The sequence below is a fragment of the Macaca nemestrina genome, chromosome 8 (genome assembly GCF_043159975.1).
Source record: "Macaca nemestrina isolate mMacNem1 chromosome 8, mMacNem.hap1, whole genome shotgun sequence".
In the NCBI taxonomy this organism is placed as follows: Eukaryota; Metazoa; Chordata; class Mammalia; order Primates; family Cercopithecidae; genus Macaca; species Macaca nemestrina.
The window spans coordinates 123362634-123378066 of NC_092132.1; the positions used below are offsets into that span (position 1 = coordinate 123362634).

At 36.7% G+C, this 15433-nt stretch overlaps 1 protein-coding gene across 12 annotated transcripts in view; it reads right to left on the reverse strand.

The window, feature by feature from the left end:
• The window catches only part of LOC105481956 (WRN RecQ like helicase), a 139230-nt gene that overhangs the window by 100367 nt on the left and 23430 nt on the right, over positions 1-15433 (reverse strand). For 7 of the 12 annotated variants that reach the window (XR_011607121.1, XR_011607122.1, XM_011741746.3 and 4 more), the window contains 6 exons: positions 14081-14188; positions 13345-13457; positions 8141-8286; positions 7512-7660; positions 5350-5499; positions 4094-4163 (listed from right to left, as the gene is read on the reverse strand). Coding sequence is in view for 10 of the 12 variants with exons in the window: in XM_011741746.3 (XP_011740048.2) it covers positions 4094-4163; positions 5350-5499; positions 7512-7660; positions 8141-8286; positions 13345-13457; positions 14081-14176 (724 nt within the window). In the remaining 2 variants the exon portion in view is untranslated. Of the gene's footprint in view, positions 1-4093; positions 4164-5349; positions 5500-7511; positions 7661-8140; positions 8287-13344; positions 13458-14080; positions 14253-15433 lie in introns of all 12 variants that reach the window. The other 5 variants (XM_011741738.3, XM_071068422.1, XM_011741741.3 and 2 more) reach the window with 2 other exon arrangements.

Below are 15433 nucleotides of genomic sequence, written 5' to 3' on the forward strand. Positions count from 1 at the left end.
AAAGACTGTGGACTCTTCTCTGTTTGAATAGCATATGCTCCAAATGACCACTCCTCAAAACACTCCTTTGCTACCCAGTACAGCAAAGCTATTGTTTAAAAGATGACAAATGATCGGCGCATTGCCAAATCTAATGATGAATTCTAAGTCCTCAGTTTCTCAAACTCTCAGCAGAATTTAAAACAGTTGATAGCATCCTCCCACTTAAAACATGTTCTTCACTTGGCTTTCTGCACACCACACCTCCTAATTTCCTCGATGTCTATGGCAACTCCTTTGGTGTCCCCTCCTCCACACAAATGTTCAACACTAAGAGTTCCTCAGGATTCTCAGTCCAAACTCTCTTAACTCAAACTGTCCTCTGCGCTACAGCCAACACAACTAATTCTTGCACCATCTCCACTTTGCTATCTTACAGGTCTCTCTCCCTTAACATACCTAAAATTAACTGTGTGACAATGCATCCCAAAATCTTGCTCTTCCTCAATGCTTTTCATTCCCGTTGCTTATGCCAACAACACAGGAATGATCCTTGACATGTGTCTTTCATCATTACCTCAAATTCCGTTGGTTTATTAAACGTATTTTGAGGCGGGGCATAGTGGCTCAATGCTTGCTCTATTAAATGTATTTTGAGGTCAGGTGTGGTAGCTCACGCCTATAATTCCAGCACTTTGGGAGGCTGAGGTGGGCGGAGGACTTGAGACCAGGAGTTCAAGACCAGCCTGGCCAACATGGCGAAACCCCATCTCCACTAAACATATAAAAATTAGCTGGGTGTGGTAGCAGGTGCCTGTAATCCCAGTTACTCAGGAGGCTGAGGCAGGAGAATCGCTTGAACCCAGGAGGTAGAAGATGCGGTAAGCCGAGATCACATCTAGCCTGGGTGACAGAGCAAGACTCAAGAAAAGAAAAAACAAAAAAATGAATTTTGAATCTGTCAACTTCTCTCCATTCTCAACACAATTAACCGATTCAAGTAGCCATTACCTCTCACTTGGATTATTGTCACAGCCTCCCAAAAGATATTCCTACTGTGACTCCTGCCTTCCTCCTATCATTCGTTTTTTATTCTAGAGCCCAAGTTCTTCTTTTTTTTAATGTAATTCATTGCTGTGTTTAAAACCCTCAGTCACTTCGATTGCTCTTGGGAGGAGATATAAACTTCTTACCATGGCCCATCTGCTTTCCTTTTTCTGCTTCGCCTTCATCCGCCCAGTCCTATTCAATGTTCTACTGAACTACTTTCAATTACCTATAGACACCATAATTTCTCTTACCTCTGAAACTTGGCGCCTGTAATTTCCTGTACCCATTCTTTCCTATACTCTTCAGCTAGCTAACTTTTTTTTTTTTGAGACAGAGTCTCACTCTTGTCATGCAGGCTGGAGTGCAATGGTGCAATCTCAGCTCACTACAACCTCCGCCTCCCAGATTAAAGCGATTCTCCTGCCTCAATCTCCCAAGTAGCTGGGATTACAGGCGCCCATTACCACATCCAGCTAGTTTTTTGTATTTTTAGTAGAGATGGTGTTTGACCATTTTGGCCAGGCTGGTCTCGAACTCCTGACCTCAGGTGATCTACCCACCTTGGCCTCCCGAAGTGCTAGGATTACAGGCATGAGCCACTGCGCCCGGCCTTAGCTAACTCTTGCTCAGGTTTCAGGTCTGGCTTTTACCTGCACTTTCTCCAGGAAATATTCTATAATATTTCCCCCAATATGTGTCAGATGCCTCTTGGTGTGCTAACTACTGTACCTTGTTTTCCCATGACATAAGACTCATCTCCCTGCAATTGCTTTTTTCACTCATCTATATCCCCAATAAAACTGTAGGCCCCTCAGGAAACAGACTATGCCTGGCTTGTTCACTAATGTATTCCCATATTGTAAAATGCTCAGCAATATTTAATAAATGAGTAAATGTATCTTTAACTACTATATCATTTGGTGTTTATTAGCTACCATCTTGGGAATAAGTCAATGGGGAAACAATGTGTAAACATTCTTTTATGTTCTAATCTTTTTATCCTTTAACAAGAAGAAAAAAACAGTCTAATAATAAAAAGCGAAAGAGAAAAGTGATCATTTGAAAATATCATCCATATGTACATGAAGAAAATTAGAGAACAGTGATGCTGATACTTCTGGCAAAATAACAGAAAGGAAGGGAGGGAGGAAGGAAGGCAAAAAGATGGTATTCTTGGTTATTAGGTTGGTGCAAAAGTAACTGTGGTTTTTGCCATTAAAAATTACCAAAACCGTAATTGTTTTTGCACCAAACTAATACAATTCACTGGAATCTGAGTCAAGATGTCACAATATACTCACATATATAATGTAATAAAGGGAAAAAAAAGTGAAGGTCAAATAATGTAGTATTACAATGTAGCATTACAATGACAGGTACACAGATACCAGGACTTCCAGTATTGTGTTATTAATATGTATTACTTTAGTGAAAAATATAGTAAACATTCCTTGGAAGCATTTTCATCAAAATTGCACATGTAACAAAATTGTACATGTAACCTACATGCAATTCCACAAACCATAAAGCCAAAAATTCATAAATCTCCTCTGTTGAATTTTAGTTTTATCATGAGTTAAATAAGTTCTTACATACTGTTTCCCTAATCAGCTTAAAAAACCTATCACCTGCCTCAGTTAATTAACATACAGTCATTCCTCTGTATCCTTGAGGGATTGGTTCCAGGAACCTCCCCATCACTGATATCAAATCCATAGATGATCAAGTCTCTTACATAAAATGCTGCAGTATTTGCATATAACCTATACACATTATCCTGTATACTTTAAATCATCTCCAGATTTCTTATAATACCTTATACAATGCCTACACATCACTTCATTCATATGGATTCAGTGTGGTACTCCACGCAGTAAATTCAACTTTTCCTTTTTTAAACTGTAAATTTTTTTTTTTCCGGCTGGAATGTTCTCAATCTGCGATTGGCTGAACCCACAGATGCAGAACCCAGGGATATGGAGGCTGACTCTAAGTTACAGCCACAAGACCTCTGACTACAGAGAACCAGCAGGCATTCATCAGAAGTGGCTCTCCAGGGAGGGGAAGTAAGAATAAAGACTCTTCTACCTTAACATACAAAGGAGGACCTGCCACCAACAGAGGCTCTGAATCCCTTCTCAATGACAATTATAAAGAATATCATATCATTTTATATGAGGCAGTCATGCCATATTTTTAAGAGTATTTAGCAAAATGGTCTAATTTAATTAACATCTTAACAAACACAATCATTTAAAACCGCCAAAAAGAAACTACAAGAACAGTGATAACTTTATTATCAATACAGATGTTTTGAATAGTTTGTCCCTTTAGGTGTTCACAATTATTCTATAAAACAGACACTATGCTAGTATCCACATTCCACCCTTGGAGAAACAGGTACATCCCAGGTCACATGGCTGGGATTCACATTGGTCTGTGCAACAAAAAGCCTGGGCTCACCCACTCCACTACGTGGCTCCTTCTGCACTCACTGGCCTATCAAGACCTCTAAAAACAGCACTGAGTTTGGATGACATGTCCATTATTTTTAGAGAAAAATCACAGAAAAAAATTAGAAATGTAAACCAGTATGTTAGAAAGCACTGTAAAATGCTCAACAATATTTAATAAATGAATAAATATATCTTTACCTACTTTCTCATTTAGTGTTTATTAGCTACCATCTTGGGGATAAGCCATCTCATATGTTTTAAAGTATTATATAGAAAGCATTTCAAATACTTATAGCAAGGACGTATCATCTCCAGACTGGGAGAAAGCTGGCTGTGTCACTGCTATTATGAAAGCCACAAAGCCCCAACTCTAGAAGCCAAATACATAGCAATGCTACAAAGTAAAAGAAGTAAGGGCTGCTTTGCCACAAGTAACAAAGATGAAACACTAATCTTGGGCCCTGATGGATCCCACCCTAATGTCAGGAATACTCAGACATTCAAGAAGTTATAGCACTAAATGCTTTGCAAATATGTGAATGTTGTCTTTTTGGAGATAATCCTCACAAAAGAGTGAATTCACATTTTATTTATGGATCTTAACATACCTTTATTTATAGCAAACCTTTGCACAGCATCATCCAAAATTTCTAAATTTCGGTAAATAATAAAACCAGCCTATAAAAAAACAGAAAAATTTAAAAAGTGTCCTAAAGATCACTGAAATAAAACAGTAAGTCCCATCTTCAGAAAAATCGAAGAGAATGATTCGCAAAGCACCCAAACATGGAATTCAACCTATTATGTGACACAAATATCAATATGTCCTCATTTAATAATCATACCAATTGTGAAAATTGAGAAAGTAAGCTGCCTAAGCCTTAAAAGTTTGTTTTCACTTTTTCACACTCAATATTATACACAATATCCAAATAAAATAACCTATAACGGAATCTAACAAAATGCAATCTAGTGAGAGAAATCCTATTTAAATCAGCTGAGAATGTTAGTCAGTATATGAAGAGTCCTCCTTCTAAGTCCTGTTAACAAGAACAATCAAGTCACATTGATTTTTCATGAATAAAAATGCTACAGAACTTGTGCTAGCTCTCAGCAAGTTTGGGGATATCTTTTAAAGGAAAATTATCATCCAATTTTCCTAACAAAAGTGAATTGTTGCTGGTTACAATTCAAAGGAGTTTCCATTCCTTTGATAGATGCAAAGGAGAAACAATAAAATATTCATCTACAAATGATAGCATGAATTAGGAGAAAACAAATTCACTGTGGAATAAAATACGTTTCTTAAAAAACACACAATAGTGCTAGATATAAAGAAAAGCCCAGATTTCACTACATACAAACATGTAAATATAAAAATATATCTAATGGCAGCAACAAGCTAAATTTGGAGGCAATTTTTCTAAAATTTCACCACATTTTATGTATAAATATAGGAAATAAGGCCAGTTTGAAAATAGAAACTGTACTATAATTATTTTCATTCTGAATTGTTTATATATCAAATCCATCATCAGTACTATTTGTGCTTGCTCAGCCTGGGTTTCTTAGCCTTTCATGTTTTCAGCAAGTTCACATTTTTTTTTACATACAAATTAGACATTAATTTGGCTTCATGACAATGAAAATAACTAGCATTGAACAATCTGTTGATTGGTACTTGCTAACTAATATCGAGAATGAACAGTTTCACTAAATGTCTTCCTAAGCATTTTTCAATGCCAAATTGATATAAAATATTTTGGTAGAGTTTCTGCCACTACTACAATAAAATTTTTCTACAGTCATTTATAATAATGTTTTTAAAACACATCACAATTTCTAAAGATCTTTAAGCACGTACATAAGCATCAGTGGCTGCATACAGTTTCTGGTCCTCAGTGAGAGGAAATTTACTCCAATTGCTACAGCGGATAGACTTGTCTTTCAGAAGCTGTTTACCTAAGAGGTGTTTAACCAGACCGCTGAGGCTCCAGGTCTCTGTACATTTCAACTAGAAATGATGAAAAAGCAACACAGTAAAAATCAGTTCCTGTTTTCAGGTATTAACAAATGACATCAAATGAACCTACCACAGATAAAATTAGGAAATGTTATACCAAAATACAACCCACAGACAGCCTTCAACCAATTCCCTGTCACTAAAAGCCTCATATGCAGTCCACATTGTAAGAATTTAATTCTAGAATTTCCCTAATGTAGGTATTAAAATTCTTGGACTTTAAAAGTACTGTTCATGAAAAAAAGCTGGTTAGTAGTCTTTCTACCTCCCAGCCAAATGAATAGTTGGCTAAATATGAGAATTTAATTTAATGACTTCATTAATAAAATATGTGAAATATAGGTGATGGAACTGAGAGCCAAACTTCCACTAAGAGCACTGTAACACAAGAGCTCCATTATGCTCTCCTTTAAATTAAAAAAAAAATTTTTTTGAGTTACTGGTATAAATGTATTAAAAATATACACCTAAAACACAATTTTACATTTGCAAATATATGAATGTGAAAGAGTACCAAGAACTGGGAGGAAGGGAAGGAGAAGGCTTGCTTAAATAAACTGTATGTAATCCCAGCACTTTGGGAGGCCGAAGCAGGTGGATCACACGGTCAGGAGATCAAGACCATCCTGGCTAACACGGTGAAACCCCCCCGCCTCTACTAAAAAAAATACAAAAAATTAGCTGGGTGTGGTGGCACGCCTGTAGTCCCAGCTACTTGTGGGGCTGAGGCAGGAGAATCACTTGAACCCAGGAGGCAAAGTTTTCAGTGAGCCAAGATTGCACCACTGCACTCCAGCCCAGGCAACAGAGCAAGACTGTGTCTCAAAAAGAAAAAAAAAGAAAGAAAGAAAGAAACTGTATGCTGGCCAGGTGCGGTGGCTTATGCCTGTAATCTCAGCACTTTGGGAGGCCAAGGCAGGCAGATGACCTGAGGTCAGGAGTTCGAGATCAGCCTGACCAACATGGAGAAACCCCATCTCTACTAAAAACACAAAATTAGCCAGGCTTGGTGGCGCATGCCTGTAACCCCAGCTACTCAGGAGGCTGAGGCAGGAGAATCACTTAAACCCGGGAGGTGGAGGTTGCAGTGAGCCAAGATCATACCATTGCACTCCAGCCTGGGCAACAAGAGCGAAACTCCATCTCGGGGAAAAAAAAAAAAAAAACAAAACTGTATGCCAAGACAGTGGATTAGAACTAAAGGTTTTCCATTGTGGAAGGCTATGTAGCAATTCCTCAAAGACCTAAAGAAAGAAATACTATTTACCCCCGCAATCCCACTACTGGGTATATACCAAAAGGAATATAAATCATTCTGTTACAAAGACACATGCACGCATATGTTCACTGCAGCACTATTTACAATAGCAAAGACATGGAATCAGCCTAGATGCCCATCAATGATAGACTGCATTAAAAAAAAAAAAAATGTGGTACATATATATCATGGAATAGTATGGAATAGTATGCAGCCATTAAAAAAAAAAAAAAAACAAGATCATGTTCTTTGCAGGGACAGGGATGGCATTGGAGGCCATTATCCTTAGCAAACTCATGCAGGAACGGAAAAGCAAATACCGTATGTTCTCACTTGTAAGTGAGATCTAAATGATAAGAACACATGGACACATAGAGGGGAACAACACACACTGTGGGTGGTGGAGAGTGGGAGAAGGGAGGAAGAGAATCAGGAAAAATAACTAATGGGTACTAGGCTTAATACCTGGGTGATAACCTGTACAATAAACCCCCATGACACAAGTTTACCTATGTAACAAACATGCACATGTACCCCTGATCATGAAACAAAAATTAAAAAAAAAAAAAAAAAACTAAACTAAAGGTTTTCATTATAGAACATTCACTTGGAACTTTTTTATTGCTACAAAAACATTATATAACTTAAACTATTTTTTCAAAAACTCGAACATTCAGATAGAAAGTACATTCTGTGCAACACAAAATTATCTTCATTATGAAAATTGTATATATATTGATTTTACCTTTTTATTGGCAACATCTGTCAACTCCACAAAATTCTTCAATTTGATATCAAAGTCACGTAGAAGTTTCCACTGATCTCCTTCAATTCCTACACCTGCCTTTTTAATTGCTTTATTTTCAAGCAACATTTTTAATCCCTGGGGGAAAACTGTAACATTTTCTTGTTATTTCCGTAAGTTCTGTCAAGTATGATGGATTTATGTCCTACTTCTTATACATACCAGGTTTATGTTTAAATTTGTATTTAACAGTAATCTTAAATTCAGAAACACATTCACCTTGAGTATGTCTTAACTAAAGCAAATGGTCCTGATTGATAAATGACAAGAAAAAATAATCAGTTTCAATGCCACTCCTGCTAGCAACAGCAGTATATATCCTGGTCAGTTAGCCCCTTAAAATTTCAGTTTTCTCTTCTCTAAAACAGAAAAAATGTCAATGCCTCACAGGTATGTTGTGAAAATTAAATAAAACAAGGAATGTGAGTGAATCAGGTAGAACATAAATACTTAAATAAATTTAAGATAATGAGAGAATGGCCACCTAATAAAAGAACTTAATTTTATAGGGATAAAGTTGACATATTACAATTATCAGCCATAAAAAAATGAAATGAAGAGACACCAACCTGACATGGAAGAAATGTGGAACAAGTAACATTTGCTCTCAGAAACACACAACTGAATTAGCGCAACTTTGCCAAGTTTCCCTTTATTGTATAATGGTGGCCACTCCATGTCAAATCCCACGACATCCCCATCTGATAGACTCATGCTAAGGGGGGAAAAATCGTGTAAATTAATTATGTTAAAAATTTAAACTTCTGTATAATTAAAGACATAATTCAAAAATTAAAAGGCAATCACAGACAAGTTATCTGCAGCACATACAACTGATAATGAACAGCCAGAAAATATGTAAAATTGCTTGAAAAATAAGTATGAAAAGACAAATTATTCAGCAGAAAAATGGAGAAAAATATGAACAGGTAATTCCCAAAAGAAAATCCAAATGACCTATAAATCCAAAAGATATGGCCAGGTGCGGTGGTTTGCCCCTGTAATCTCAGCACTTTGGGAGGTCAAGGCAGGAGGACTGCTTGAGACTAGGAGTTTAAGACCAACCTGTGCAACACAGCACGTCTCTACCAAAAACAAAAATTAAAAATTAACTGGGTGTGGTGGCACACACCTGTAGTCCCAGCCACTCAGGAAGCTGAGGCAGGAGGATCACTTGAGTCCAGGAGTTCAAGGTTAACGTGAGCTATGATCACATCACTGCACTTCAGCCTGGGTAAAAGTACAAGACCCTGTCTCCAAGAAAAACAAAAATAAAAAATACATTTTAAAAATCCAAAAAAAAATGTGAAGACACTGCTTCTCACTAGAAGTCAAAGAAATGCAAATTAAGTCTACATGATTTCACATCTATCTGACTGGTAAAAACTAAAGTTTCAGAATACCAAGTGTTAAAAGGATATCTATCAGTGGGGAATGTATAAATTGGTAAAATCCTTTTGGAAGAAAACTTTGACAATGACAATATCTAGTTGAAGGTGCATAAACACTATGGCCTGGCAAGTTTTGTCACAAATAAATGAAACCCTCAGATGTGTACAAACAGACATGTTTAAGAATGTGCATTGCAACACTGTTCCTACTGGCAAAACTTAGAAACAAACTAAATTTCCATTAACAAGACAATGGACTGAACCAGCTGTTGCATAAGGAAACATTGTAAGATGTAACAGTTAAAATGTAACTACGCAGATCAACAAGAAAAATTCTCAAAAACATAGTGTTGAGTAAAAAAGACAAGTTACAGAGTACACATAGTTTGTTAGCATTTTTTAAAGTTTTTAAATGGGCAAAATAACATTATATAATATTTTCAGATATAAAATTATTAAGTACTATTATAAAAACCATGTGAGCAGCCAGTGGCTCACGCCTGTAATCCCAGTGCTTTGAGAGACCAAGGCAGGAGGATCACTTGAAGCCAGGAGTTCAAAACTAGCCTAGGCAACATAGTGAGACCCTGTCTTTAAAAAATATAAATAAATAAATTAGCCAGGCATGGCAGCACATACCGGTAGTTCTAGCTACTTGAGAGGCTGAGGTGAAAGGATCACATGAGCCCGTAAGGTTGAGGCTGCATTGAGTATGATCTCACCACCGCACTCCAGCCTGGATAACAGAGCAAGACACTGTTTTTATTAAAAAGGGAAAAAAAATGCACAAAACTCATAGAAGTTATCTCAGAGGGGCACAGGCGGAGAATCAGAAAGAACAAACATGGGGCTTCAGCTGTATTTTAATGTTTCATTTCTTGATAAAGAACTGAAGAAAACAGGCCAGGCGCAGTGGCTGACGCCTGTAATCCCAACGCTTTGGGGGGCCAAGGCAGGCAGATTGCTTGAGTCCAGGAATTCAAGAGCAACCTGGGCAACATGGCAAAAACCCCATCTCTATAAAAAAATACATATAAAAATTATTCGGGCGTGGTGGTGCATGCCTGTAGTCCCATCTACTCAGGAGGCTGAGGTGGGAGGATTACTTGAGCCCAAGAGGCGGAGGTTGCAGTGAACCAAGATCACACCACTGTCACTCCAGCACGAGCAACAGAGTAAGACCCTATTAAAAAAAAAAAAAAAAATTGAAGAAAATTAAGATTTGATAAACAAAGTGGGAGGAATATGCATATTTATTATATTGCTATCTATTGTTGTTGATACTTGCTTATTTAACAGTTGTTAAAAATTGAAAATATATTTAAAAATTAAAGAAACTCAACTTCTGCTTCAGGCCAACATTATAACAAGGGAGGCCAGACTCACCCTCCCACCACAAACAAATCTAAACTTGGACAAAACATATAAAACAACTGTTTCGGATACTAGACAACAGGCAGTACAGGACTATGATCTCCAAGGGAAAGGAAATGAAGGGTGAACCTTACAGTTGCCCCACGTTCTTCCTGGGACCCATTGCAGACAACAGAACAGGGAGAAGAATCACAAGGAGAGCACTGAGTTGGGGAGACAGAGTTCAGAGCCCTGGAAGCTGAAGGACCTGGAACTGCTGGGGTAGAGTTCTGGAGAGGAGGAAGCCAGGCAGGAAAAGAGCTCCGGAAATCTTCCTAAGGGACTCCTTTGGTCTTTGCAGAATATGAAGACAAGCATGCATAGACCATTACTCTATGGGGCCGGGCAAATAACCATAAGCTGAATGATTCTCAGGATGGACTTACACAAAGGTAAGAGGCATTAAAGCTCTGAAAAGTCAGAGAACATATGGCTGATCACCAGAGGCAATCAACAAAGACTCCAGAAGGGTCACATCTTATTAGAAGGCTAAATTACCCTTAGACTAAAGGCAAATGTGGACCTTCCCTGATCAAGCTTGAAAATAAGCTTCAAAACATAAAGTTGATCTTCACGTAAGTTAGATGTCTGACAAAGTTCCTTTCTTTAAAGGAAAACAATAAAGTCTAACATTCTGCAAAGTAAAATCACAATGCCTAATCTAAAAAAAAAAAAAATTAACAGCTGTAAGAATAAACAGGAAAATATGACCCAAAACCAGGAGAAAAATCATCCAACAGAAAGAAAAAAATCCTAGAATAATGGAATTAACAGACAAGTACATTAAAACAGCTATTAAAAATATGCTAAATATATTTAAGAATTTCAAAAGAAACATGAATAATGAGAGCTAAAATGGAAAGGAAAAAAAAAAAAGAACCAAATGGAACTTCTAGAGATAAACAAAATAATGTAGTATCTAAAAAAGAAATTCACAGGATGGTATAAACAAACCAGACACTATAGAAGAAAAAAATATAAGTGAACTTGAAGACATAGGAAACGAAACTATTGAAGCTATTCAAAATGAAGCACAGAAAGAAGAAAAGGACGAAAGAAAAAAAGACTAAAAGGAAACAGCCTCGGTGGCCTGCAACACAGTATCAAGCAATCAAACTTGTGTGTACTAAGAGTCCCAGAAAGTGAAAAGAATAACAGGATAGGAGGAAAAAAGATCTGAAGACATTTTTCAAATTTGACTAAAGGTATAAGTCCACGGATCAAAAAAATTCAATGAACTCCAAGCCAAATAAACACCAACCACATTACACAAGGGCACATCATAATCAAATTGTTGGAAATATGTGGTAGCAAAAATTTAAGGTATCTAGAGGAAGGGAAAGCAAACACAAAAACTCTGCCTGCCTTTTATAAAATACATAGAAGTCATCAAAACTACAATTCTTCAAGTCACTTTTGCTAATTGCCTTCAGAAATGACATACTGTAGCAAGGCTGAAGGTAACATGGTAGAGTTAATATGTAATCATAAACAACAGATTTTACCTCCTCTGTGAACTAATTCAGTATAATGAATCCCAAAGTGGCCAGATAACTATAGTAGAAGTAAAAACACTTGAATGTTATTTCTAGCTTATATCTACACCAGTAGACCATTAATAAATAGGTTAACTTACCTCTGCCTTTTGTTTGTTTGTTTGTCTGTCTGAGACAGGGTCTTGCCCTGTTGCCCAGGCTGGAGAGCAGTGGTGTGATCAAGGCTCACTGCAGCCTCAATCTCTTGGGCCCAAAACCTAGGCCTCCTGAGTAGCTAGGACCACAGACACCTGGATAATTTTTAAATTTTTTTTTATAGAGATGGGGTCTCACTATGGCTGGTCTCAAACTCCTGGGCTCAAGCGATCCTCCTGCCTTGGCCTCCCAAATTGTAGGGATTATAGGCATTAGCCACTGTGCCCAGCACCTCTGCTTTTTTTAACCCAATATGTAACAAATTTTTTCCTTTTTTTAAAGAAAAAAAAGACAGGTATAACAACTTCAAAAAAGATCTGAATGAATTCCTTATTACTTCTGTTTTATGCTTTGAGAGCCTTGGATTGCATTATTGCAGTCCTAATTTTACAAGGCAACCTTTAAAAATACTAACAGACATTTCTGTTTTTTGTGTGTTTGCGGGTTAGATTTTTGTTTTTTTGTTGTTGTTGTTGAGACGGAGTCTTGCTCTGTCGCCCAGGCTGGAGTGCAGTGGCACAATCTTGGCTCACTGCAACCTCCACCTCCCGGGTTCAAGCAATTCTCCTGCTTCAGCCTCCTGAGCAGCTGAGACTACAGGCGCCCACCATCACACCTGGGTAATTTTTTGTATTTTTAGTAGAGACGGGGTTTCACCATGTTAGCCGGGATGGTCTCGATCTCCTGACCTCGTGATCTACCCGCCTCGGCCTCCCAAAGTGCTGGGATTACAGGCCTGAGCCACCGTTATCTGGCCTCTAATGTTTAGTGAGAACATTTTTTAAGGATCATTTGTTAGAATTGTTGCTAATTAAACACAACAGAGCCAATCACAGCCATTATTCAATATTACTATGTTGATTATTTTTAATGAAATATAAAGGTGCATTTAAAGGTTAAATAATTTTTGCATTTTTTCCCTAAATTGGTAAAATAAACACAATATGTTCAGTAGCTCTATATATAACATCTTAAGTACTAAAAGTTAAAAAAACTGTCGTGCTCACTTCAGCAGCACATATACTAAAAAAGTTAAAAAAACTGTCTAAAGTAATAGAAAAGCATATGCATGAACAAACTGACAGATTACAAATTAATTCAGTGACTATTTTTTATTTGAAACGTAAAACTTGGTGATAGTCTATACATAGAAATAATTATCTATTGAACACACCTCAACTGTAAAACTCAGTATATTCACAAATATTACAATATTACCATAATAGTACCTTCTAAGGGTCCAAATTCAAATGAAATCAGGAAATTCAAATCACTTACCAAATATCTTCTGACAGGAAAGAGCAATCACTAGCGTCATAACTATACACAATGGATCCAGTGAATTCTAAGAAGGGGAGGTCGTCTTCAAAAACACTCTTCCGAACACATGCCTTGAGTTTAGTAAATTTCAAAACAGGCACAAAGTTCACATCAAATAACAAATGTTCACTGAAATAATAAAGTTCACTGAAGCATTCAATTTATAGTTCTAAGTTTTATCAATTAATGTTTTATAAACTAATGAAGTCATAAAGAAAACTAAACAAAGAAAAAGCCATCCCATTGTAAAATTATTTCTCCTAACAAGTTTATCTTTAAACCTCTAATCCCATTTTCATAAAAGCATTTATTTTCCTGAGGTTTTTTTTCTGGTAATTATATTCATATTGTAGCTGTAAGAATAATGTTGCCTTAAAATGCTTAAGGCTGGCTGGCAAACAAAAAATTCAACAAAGGTAATGTTGTCTAAATTATCTGAACTAGAACAAACTGGTAAAGTCAACCATGCAAACTGAATATAAAAAGAGAAAATGTACAGTAAGAATTCTCATTTTGTAAACCCAATTAAAGTTTATTCCAGTTTACCCTTTCAACAACTAGGTCCTGGTGCATTTAGACAACAGTAACTCTGACCTAAACAATGACTTGAAGTTTACAAGTAACAACTGACTCTTCGCACAGTCAAATATAAATTAAATTTTCCACCTAAAAGAATAGTCAATAAACAACATACCTTTCTTTCTTCTACAGCACATCTTTTATTCTGCACATTCATCCATTCAGGACATTTCCGCTGCCGTGAAGTTGCTTCCAATTTTTTTTCATTCATCTTTGAAATGTCCTATTTGCAGAGTCCAAAAAAACAATGTCTTCATGGGTAAATACAAAACAATATCTGAAAAAAACTGAGAGGTAGTACTGTCGATATGAATGAAAACCAAACATACATATTTAAAGTAAGTTATGACACCTAGGTCCAAGCATAAGTTATAAGAGCTAGAATTACAAAAGAAAACAGATACAATATGCTGCATCTAATAATTATACATTTAGTATTTCTTCCTCTTAAAACAAATCAGCCATTTTAATTGACTTGTATAATTCTGACAGCTTCAAAATTCTATTATTCTATGACTTTGATTCTTAAGAATAACCTCACCTCACTATGAATGAAAATCCTTGGGTATATGAATTATTATGAATTCCTGACATTTTAAATTTTCTACATGATTATTCTGTCTTAAGATCTAAGTAAGTTCAGCAAAACTATTAGATTTATTCACAAGTCTACTTAAAGATTTAATTTTGAAGACAGATAATAGCTCTTCTACATTAAGGATTTTTATTTTGCTCCTCGCCTAGTAAGTGAACACATTTCCCTAAGAATGAGTTTTTTAGAGGATTTTTTAAAAATCTGTTAATATCTTTGAAGGCACCCCTCAATGTAAACCAAAATTCAAGTATAATTAAAGAAAATACAGTGAATAAGAATCTCCCAAAGGTGGTGTGTGCATTAAAAAATAATAATAATAACATATTTGTTTTGTTAATAGTAAAATGGATCCGTACCCTGATATGACTCATACTAAATTGAAATAGCCTTAGCTCAAGGCTTAGTTCTTAGTAAATTCCTCAAACTTCAACCTTAGTTCCTATTACTTTAGCTTTCTAATAAGGAGGTAGCAGTTTTTTTGTTTTTTGGTTTTTGTGTTTGAGATGGAGTCTTACTGTGTTGCCCAGGCTGGAGTGCAGTGGCATGATCTCGGCTCTCTGCAAGCTCTGCCTCCTGGGTTCACACCATTCTCCTGCCTCAGCCTCCTGAGTAGCTGGGACTACAGGCGCCCACCACCACACCCAGCTAATTTTTTGTATTTTTTAGTAGAGAGGGGGTTTCACCGTGTTAGCCAGGATGGTCTCGATCTCCTGACCTCATGATCTGCCCACCTCAGCCTCCCAAAGTGCTAGGATTACAAGCGTGAGCCACCACGCCCAGCCAAGGAGGTAGCAGTTTTTAACGTAACACTGAAGAGTCTCATGATGAAACAGGATGTTAATGTTAACTACACTAACTATTTATGATTTGAGA